Raw genomic sequence first — 9,909 nt, forward strand, 5'->3', positions numbered from 1 at the left:
TGTGAAGATTTTGTCCCCGTTTACTCTACTTAACCAGTAGCATCAATGAACTCATGTCAGGGCTCTAAATTAAAAATGTTCTATTGTACATGCTTATCCCCAACTTTTAAAAAGTTTGGAGCGCCAAGAAAATAACGAGAGCGAATATAGCCTAAATAAATACCACAGCTACTTCTGACGCAGATGTTGTGCTATGCTAGAAACGAATATGTAACCATGTAAATTGCATTGTTTATTATAAAAAGCTTATAACGTGATGACAACCGTTGACAAGAAACTGTCATTCATTGACTTCCCAAAAGATATCCCTTTCATTTCTTGTTCACCCAGATTTTGGATTATGGTAAAGTACCATTGTTAGCATAGCTAGGTAGATGAGGTAACATGGCTGATGTTTAGTATAGTAGTCCTGTGTTAGCTAGCTAGCTAATGAAGAACATGACTGATGGTTTGAGTATCGGTAAGTTACCTGTAGCTATAGCTAGCTGCAATGAAAGTAACATGACTCGATGATTGCAGATATACTGGTAAAAGTTCCAGTTGTTAGCTAAGAGGCTATCTAATGAATTTACTTAGACTGGTAAGCATAGGCTGATGGTTGGATGTTGAGCTAGCTAGCTAATGAATTGAACTGAGCAGATAGTAACAGGCTGATGTTTGGATGGTGGTTAGCTAGCTCAAGTAAAGATCGTAACATGGAGCGTGATTGTTTGATGGTTTATAGTTAGCTAGCTAATGAATTAACTAGACTGGTAACATGCTGTATATGTTTGGATTTGTCGATTACTAGCCTGTAATTGAGTAACAATGGCTTATTTGGATGAGGTGTTAGGAATAGACTAGCTAATGAAGGGATAACATGGCATGTTGGAGTCCGTTTAGCTAGCTAGCTAATGAGGTAACATGGCTGATGTTTGGATGTGTTAGCTAGCTCAGTCTAATGAGGTAACTGTATGGTGTGTTAGCAGCTAGGTGAGGTAATGAAGAGGTAACGAGTGCTGATGTTTTGGATGGTGTTTGCAGCTAGCTTAGTGAGGTAACATGGCTGAGTTGATGTCTGCGTAAAGTACTCAGTTGTTAGCATACTAAGCTATATGAATACGTAACAAGGTCTTATGTTGATTACTGGCTAAAAAAGTATCCAGTTGATTCGTCTACGCACTAGCTAGCTAATGAAGTAATCTGAAGACGATGCTTTGAAAAGAGTAAAATATTTACATCACCGGGATGTGGTACTTGTAAAAGTTACCAGGTTGTTAGGCTAGGCTAGCTATGAGTAACCATGGCTGATGTTTGGATAGTACTGGAAAGGTTACCAGTGGCTGTAGAGCTTGTGACAGGGGACTGGTTCCGGGTGGCTGAGATAGGGGCCACTGCTGTAGAGCTTGTGACAGGGGACTGGTTCCGGGTGGCTGAAATAGGGGCCACTGCTGTAGAGCTTGTGACAGGGGAACGAGACTGAGGACGAAGAGAGGGAGAGAATCACACCATGTTTCCCTACAAGACTGACTGAACTGTCAACACAAACAACTACAGGGGGAAAATCATGAACGCAGGAGTTATCTTTGTTACAATAAAGTAAGTCAAAACCCCCGGGGGCAGTCATTTCCTGCACTACAAATGAGGAAAAACAATGGTGTGCAAGTTAACATTTGATCTGTAAACTCTCCACAAGCCTCCCACCATAATAATGCAATTGAGCCGTCATAACACTGGGGTAAGCACCTGGATAGACTGGTGGGTGATGTGATGTACAGTGTGCTGAACAGGGCCTACACTGGCCCCTGATGCTGGTCTGAGAACAGCAGGCCCTTTACAGCTGGACATCACTGCTGCAGCCACCGCCCCTGGAAGACAGACAGCACAATGTGGATTAGGGGAACATATTACAGAATGAAAGGCAGAGGGTAAGAGCTCCCTCTAGAGGTCGAGCCAGAGAAGTGCAACACGCAAGAAAAATAGAATGTGAAAAGTTTCCCCACCGGACAGTAATATAGGTTGAGGGTAAATGGGAAGTGAATGTTTGTTATGAAACACCTGGGGGGTTAGACCTCCAACCAAAACGCTGGGTTAGGGAGATGGGTTAGGGAGACGGGTTAGGGAGACGGGTTAGGGAGACGGGTTAGGGAGACGGGTTAGGGAGACGGGCTAGGGAGACGGGTTAGGGAGACGGGTTAGGGAGACGGGTTAGGGAGACGGGTTAGGGAGACGGGCTAGGGAGATGGGTTAGGGAGATGGGTTAGGGAGATGGGTTAGGGAGATGGGTTAGGGAGATGGGTTAGGGAGATGCAGTACGTACCTCTGGGTAGGTGAGAGGTGAATGTGTGTTGAGGAACAGAAGGAGCCCTAATTATCTGGATATTAGCTGGCATGAGGTGATGCCGATTACTGGAGTGGCCCTGAAATAAGAATAGGTCAAAAACATCAGTCCATAATAAAATAAGTTTTCCTGGATACAGATTAAGTCTAATCCTGGATTAAAAAACACATTTTCAACAGAGATAATCTATTGATGTAGTTTTGATCCCGGACTAGGGCTTAATCTATGTCCAGGAAACTGCCCCTTTAATGGCTTATTCATGAAAGTTATTCTAAAACAATGATCACAAACAAGAGCCAATAAGAATACAGCAGGCTATGTAGTCACCTGTTGTCCACTGATGGTTGCCACAGGGATGGAGGAGGTGGGAGCCATGTGGCTCTCCAGGGTGACAGTGATGTGGCCAAGCAGGGCAGGCTGCACCTTGGGGGGCAGAGGGAGAGGGACGTGGCCAAGCAGGGCAGGCTGCACCTTGGGGGGCAGAGGGACAGGGACGTGACCTCCCTGGACCTGGCTGGAGGCTGGGGCGATGAGACGACTGGGCACCAGCGATTTCAGGGCAGCCTGAAGAAGAAGAAATAAAACACATCAACATCTTATGAAAACATAGATTTGTTTCTATGATATTTGCTGTCCTAACACACATAGATTTGATTTAAGATAGTGATAACATAGACTATCAATCATTTTGATTCTATATTTTAGGACACTTTTGAGGGGTATCAACTTTTCCTGCCTGACTGGGTGAGTTCTCAATCAGATGATAGCAGGCAGGGGGAAAAGGGATGTGTTCATCCCGTCGTGTATAGTTGGCTATACACCACAAACAGATCTGGGATCAGGCTAGGGGAGAGGGGGAAATGGGGTGTTTTAATTACCACCCTATTACCTTTATAGATAAAACAGATCTGGGATCAGGCTAGGGGAGAGAGGGAAATGGGGTGTTTTAAAATTACCAACCCTATTACCTTTATAGATAAAACAGATCTGGGATCAGGCTAGGGGAGAGTGGGAAATGGGGTGTTTTTAATTACCACCGCTATTACCTTTATAGATAAAACAGATCTGGGATCAGGCTAGGGAAGAGAGGGAAATGGGGTGTTTTAATTACCACCCTATTACCTTTTATAGATAAAACAGATCTGGGATCAGGCTAGGGGAGAGAGGGAAATGGGGTGTTTTAATTACCACCCTATTACCTTTATAGATAACAACAGATCTGGGATCAGGCTAGGGGAGAGTGGGAAATGGGGTGTTTTAATTACCACCCTATTACCTTTATAGATAAAAACAGATCTGGGATCAGGCTAGGGGAGAGAGGGAAATGGGGTGTTTTAATTACCACCCTATTACCTTCATAGATAAAAACAGATCTGGGATCAGGCTAGGGAAGAGGGGGAAATGGGGGTGTATAGTGTGCTTCTTTCAATTAGAGCCCTGGTCAAACGTAGTGCACTAAGTAGCAAAAAAAAGTGCAATTTGAGAAACAGCCATGGAGAGGTTTTACCTTCATTTGCCCGTCGACGAGGGCAGCAGGCTGGGCCTGCAGTAGTTGGACAGGAAGGTTGGACACGGTGACAGGTTGACCAGGTGTACCCGCCCTGTTGGGCACCTGCTGGGACAGAGCTGGGACCTGGGACTGCAGGCTGTAGGTCTGAACCGGGACCTGAGGAGGGATGATGAGATGAGATATTGACTTTCTCTGTGAATACATACCGGGGTGGATTCTGGGACAGATTAAAGCCTAGTCTTGGACTAAAGAGTTTGATGGCGATTCATGACATAGAACATTAGACAATAAAAAGCCTGCAATCAATGAGAAAATAGAGAAAGTGCAGTTAATGTTATCTGTACATTATAGGTTGCGTCCCAAATTGCATACTATGGGCACTGGTCAAAACAAGGGTACTATAAAAGGGATTATGGAGCCATTTGGAGCGAACAAATACATGTACACTATCAACTAGACCAGGGGTACTCAACTCTTACCCTACGAGGTCCGGAGCTATCCTATCCCCTACAGAAAGGGTACTCAACTCTTACCCTACGAGGTCCGGGGCTATCCTATCCCCTACAGAAAGGGTATTCAACTCTTACCCTACGAGGTCCGGAGCCATCCTATCCCCTACAGAAAGGGTATTCAACTCTTACCCTACGAGGTCCGGAGCTATCCTATACCCTAGAGCAAGGGTATTCAACTCTTACCCTACGAGGTCCGGAGCCTCGTAGGGTAATTAATTGTACCCACCTGGTGTCCCAGGTCTAAAATCAGTCCTTGATTAGAGGGAAACTATGAAAAAAACACAGTGGAACTGGCTTCAAGGTCCAGAGTTGAGTTTGAGGGAACTAGAGTATCCACTAACCTGAGGGTAGGGTCTGACCACTCCAGTCTCCTGCTTGTCTTCTCTGAACGACAGGGCTTCTTGTCCTCCCCTGCTGCTGGCTGGGATGTCCTGGGGACCATGGTGGTCCATGTCACCACTACTGTCCTCACCTGGTCCTGCTAGAGAACCATTCATCACAAGCAGTCTGAGTTTTAATAAACATCATAACATACAATTGGAGAGAATTTACCAGAAACTCTGGAGTACTGTGGAAATATGTTCAGTTCCAAATGGCACCTTATTCACTATGTAGTACACTCCTTTTTAGAGTTGGGACGATAAACCGAAAATTACCGACACTGCCTTCCTCTTACAAAAGTATGTTGTTAATTTTCGTGGTTTTGTTACACAACGTTCCTGTAGATTGTTCTAGAACCATTATTTGGTTTGACAGTAATAGCCTAAACATTGTGTTGATTTCTGTTATGAAAGTACAGAGCCTTCAGAAAGTATTCATACCCCTTGACTTAACGCATTTAAGTTGTGTTACAGCCTGATTTCAAACTGGATTAAATATACGTTTTCCCCTCACCCCTAGCTACAAACAATACCCCATAATGACAAAGTGAAAACATGTTTTTTTACGTTTGCAAATGTATTGAAAATTAAATACATAAAAATCGTATTTACATAAGTATTCACACTCCTGAGTGAATACATGTTATTACCTTTGGCAGCGATTACAGCTGTGAGTCTTTCTGGGTAAGTCTCTAAGAGCTTTACACACCTGGATTGTATAGTATTTGCACATTATTCTTWAAAAAATTCTTCAAGCTCTGTCAAGTTGGTTGATCATTGCCAGACCGCCATTTTCAAGTCTTGCCATAGATTTGAGACGATTTAAATCAGAACTGCAACTCGGCCATTTAGGAAGATTCAATAACTAGCAGGGTTGGACAGTATCCAGAATCTCACACCGGGATTTACAGTATTACCAGTTTAGTACACAAGGGGGCGCCAAAAACATAACACATTTCCATGGAGGCTGCTAGCTAAACTGCTGGCCTAAACATGCCATTAAGCTCAAACGAAAATTAACCAATTGCAAAGACAGGCAATGCAGCTCATGAAGTTATACATATATACAGTACCAGTCAAAAGTTTGGACACACCTACTCATTCAAGAGTTTTTCTATATTTTTACTATTTTCTACATTGTAGAATAATAATGAAGACAACAAAACTATGAAATAACAGATATGGACTCATGTAGTAACCAAAAAAAGTTTTCAACAAGTCAAAGTATATTTTATATTTGTTATTCTTCAAAAGTAGCCACCCTTTGCCTTGATGACAGCTTTGCACACTCTTGGCATTCTCTCAACCAGCTTCATTAGGTAGTCAGCTGGAATGCATTTCAGTTAACAGGTGTGCCTTCTTAAAAGTTAATTTGTGGAATTTCTGTCCTTCTTAACGTGTTTGAGCCAATCAGTTGTGTTGTGACATGGTAGGGGGGCTATACAGAAGACAGCCCTATTTGGTAAAAGACCAAGTTCATATTATGGCAAGAACTGCTCAAACAAGGAAAGAGAAATGACAGTCCATCATTACTTTAAGACATGAAGGCCAGTCATTTACATTTACATTTAAGTCATTTAGCAGACGCTCTTATCCAGAGCAAATACAAATTGGTGCATTCACCTTATGATATCCAGTGGAACAACCACTTTACAATAGTGCATCTAACTATTTTAAGGGGGGGGGGGGTTAGAAGGATTACTTTATCCTATCCTAGGTATCACGGCAGAATGCTCTGGTAGCCATGCTGGTTAAGTGTGCCTTGAATTCTAAATAAATCACTGACAGTGTCACCAGCAGAGCACCATCACACCTCCTCCATGAGCACCATCACACCTCCTCCATGCTTCACGGTGGGAACCACACATGCAGTCAATACGAAAAGTTTCAAGAACTTTTTAAGTTTCTTCAAGTGCAGTCGCAAAAACCATCAAACACTATGATGAAACTAGCTCTCATGAGGACCACCACAGGAAAGGAAGACCCAGAGTTACCTCTGCTGCAAAGGATAACTGCACCTCAGATTGCAGCCCAAATAAATGCTTCACAGAGTTCAAGTAACAGACACATCTCAAACATTAACTGTTCAAAACAGACTGTGTGAATCAGGCCTTCATTGTCCAATTGCTGAAAAGAAACCACTACTAAAGGACACCAATAAGAAGAAGAGACTTACTTGGGCCAAGAAACACGAGCAATGGACATCAGACCAGTGGAAATCTGTCCTTTGGTCTGATGAGTCCAAATGTGAGATTTTTGGTTCCAACCGCCGTGTCTTTGTGAGATGCAGAGTAGGTGAATGGATGATCTCCGCATGTGTGGTTCCCACCGTGAAGCATGGAGGAGGTGTGATGGTGCTCTGCTGGTGACACTGTCAGTGATTTATTTAGAATTCAAGGCACACTTAACCAGCATGGCTACCAGAGCATTCTGCCGTGATATGCCATCCCATCTGGTTTGTGCTTAGCAGGACTATCATTTGTTTATCAACAGGACAATGACCAACACACCTTCAGGCTGTGTATGGGCTATTAGACCAAGAAGGAGAGTGATGGTGCTGCAACAGATGACCTGGCCTCCACAATCACCCGACCTCAACCCAATTAGGATGCTTTGGGATGAGTCGGACCGCAGAGTGAAGGAAAAGCAGCCAACAAGTGCTTAGCATTTGTGGGAACTCCTTCAAGACTGTTGGAAAAGCATTACAGGTGAAGCTGGTTGAGAGAATGCCAAGCATTTGCAAAGCTGTCATCAAGGCAAAGGGTGGCTACTTTTGAAGAATCTAAAATATATGATTTGTTTAAAACTTTTTTGGTTACTATACTACATGATTCCATATGTGTTATTTCTTAGTTTTGATGTCTTCACTATTATTCTACAATGTTGAAAATAGTACAAATAAAGAAAAACCCTTGAATGAGTAGAAGTGTCACACACACAATCATTAATTCTGGCCAAGGGATCCGTAGAATAAGTTCAGAGGGTGTAATACCATACAATGTAACATTCATTTACATGATTCATTTACATTATTAATTTACATTACATTACATTTACATTATTCGTTTACATGACATTTTAGCCATTTATCAGACACTCTTATCCAGAGCGACTTAAGTTAGTTAGTGCATTCATCTTAAGATAGCTAGGTGAGACAACCACATATCACAATCATATCAAGTAAAAAAAATTCTTAAAGTATTTAACAGCAAAGTTAAATAGAATTGACTATGATACTTGATATGATTGTGATATGTGGTTGGCTCACATATGGGAAAAGAGGAGTGCCTTTTTTTCTTATTTACAATTTATGTCCTTAACCCTGGGCAACATAGGCCTGGAGACTCACAGGGATATTGGTATCCACAGTACTGTAAAATCTCAAAGTTGTCTCTGCAGCATGGACATTTTTTTTAAAGAATTGCAGGACATTTGCTTGAAACTGCAAAATTTTATCTCCAATGCCAAGAGGTGTGCCTTTAAAATGTTTCTTCCCACGGCCCAAGACTTGGTTCGTCCGGCCATGCACTGCCGTAGTAAAACTCCTTGTAGGCTATTTTTTATTTTTTTTACCTTACTCGAGTTGTGTTCTGATTATGAGGGGTTCCCTGATGAATTTAGTATCATAAAAGGGGACCCCGGCCCCAAAAATTCCTGATATAGGGAATAGTATGCCATTAGGAACAAGCCAATATTCAATATAATGTTAACCTGTCTGGTTGGATGACTGATTGATAGAGACCGGCTTTCCACCAGGATTACTCTGAGCAGGCTTTCCACCAGGATTACTCTGAGCAGGCTTTCCACCAGGATTACTCTGAGCAGGCATTCCACCAGGATTACTCTGAGCAGGCATTCCAGCTGTAGAAAATGACTGAGAACTCATCTTTCACTATCCTAGAAGGGAGAAGGATTGAACAACCATTATATACATTTTTTTTTTTTWAAAGAGATCACAAGCCTCTTTCTCAAATCATTTTTTCCCTTATCTCGTCAAATGTATTGGCGGATAAGGTCCAAGGTCCCTCCCCTCAATGGGTTTTGAGAAGAGAGGACGTGAGGAATTCACATGACAGTCCACACAAATTTCATGACCGTCATATTTTTTTTTCATTTTATTTAACCTTTATTTAACTAGGCAAGTCAGTTAAAAATAAATTCTTATTTACAATGACAGCCTAGGAACAGTGGGTTAACTGCCTTGTTCAGGGGCAGAACAACAGATTTTTACCTTGTCAGCTTGGGGATTCGATCTAGCAAACAGGTGTTCAGAGCATGCTAGATAGCTAATTACCACAAGGTGTTCAGAGCATGCTAGATAAGCTAATTACCACAGGTGGTTTCCTCTGTCTTCCGTCAGTCTAACTAGCGAATAGCATAAGCTGGTAACAACACTTGCTAAGAAAAGACAAACTAGCTTTTTGCAGATAAATAAACACAAACTAATAGTGTAATTATAGAACGCTTGTGGATTTCTATTAAGAAGCAACGTGGGAAACTGCGTCGTAGTCATAAACATTGTTGCAATGTGCTGCATTGCCATGCAGACTGAACGCAAGTGTGTTCGTAGTCAAGTGACAATAAATGGCTCCTTGAGTGACTGGGTGGGGCTAGGTCTGTGTGAAATCAGGGGGTGGGCTAAGGTCTGTGGGATCAGGGGGTGGGGCTAGGTCTGTGTGGGAATCAGGAGGGTGGGGCTAGGTCTGTGTGGATCAGGGGGTGGGGCTAGGTCTGTGTGGGAATCAGGGGTGGCGCTAGGTCTGTGTGGAAATCAGGGGGGTGGGGCAGGTGGTGGTCTGTGGAAATCAACAGGGGGGTGGGCTAGGTCTGTGTGGAAATCAGGGGGTGGGCTAGGTCTGTGTGGAAATCAGGGGTGGGGCTAGGTCTGTGTGGAATCAGGGTGGGCTAGGTCTGTGTGAATCAGGGGGTGGGGGCTAGGTCTTGTGGAATCAGGGGTGGGTAGGTCGTGTGGAAATCAGGGGTGGGCCTAGGTCTGTTGTGGAATCAGGGGGTGGGCTAGGTCTTGTGGAAATCAGGGGGGGGGATGGGCTGTATGAATACAGGTCTGTGTGGAAATCAGGGGTGGGCTAGGTCTGTGTGGGAATGCAGGGGGTGGGGCTAGGTCTGTGTGGAAATCAAGGGGTGGTGCTTTAAGTGGAGGGATGAGTTCTGTGTGTGGAGAAATCG

The 9,909-nt window shown here is 43.3% G+C and overlaps 1 protein-coding gene across 1 annotated transcript in view; it reads right to left on the reverse strand.

The window, feature by feature from the left end:
• LOC112071660 (histone deacetylase complex subunit SAP130) overlaps positions 1–9,909 on the reverse strand; it is a 42,702-nt gene that overhangs the window by 28,602 nt on the left and 4,191 nt on the right. Inside the window, exons 2-8 of the mRNA XM_024139089.2 lie at positions 8,434–8,619; positions 4,684–4,823; positions 3,828–3,986; positions 2,648–2,884; positions 2,300–2,399; positions 1,726–1,847; positions 1,282–1,458 (exon numbers count right to left, since the gene is read on the reverse strand). Coding sequence (XP_023994857.1) covers positions 1,282–1,458; positions 1,726–1,847; positions 2,300–2,399; positions 2,648–2,884; positions 3,828–3,986; positions 4,684–4,823; positions 8,434–8,608 — 1,110 coding nt within the window. The 5' untranslated portion in view covers positions 8,609–8,619. The remainder of the gene's footprint in view (positions 1–1,281; positions 1,459–1,725; positions 1,848–2,299; positions 2,400–2,647; positions 2,885–3,827; positions 3,987–4,683; positions 4,824–8,433; positions 8,620–9,909) is intronic.

The sequence above is a fragment of the Salvelinus sp. IW2-2015 genome, unplaced genomic scaffold (assembly GCF_002910315.2).
Source record: "Salvelinus sp. IW2-2015 unplaced genomic scaffold, ASM291031v2 Un_scaffold1676, whole genome shotgun sequence".
NCBI classification, from domain to species: Eukaryota; Metazoa; Chordata; class Actinopteri; order Salmoniformes; family Salmonidae; genus Salvelinus; species Salvelinus sp. IW2-2015.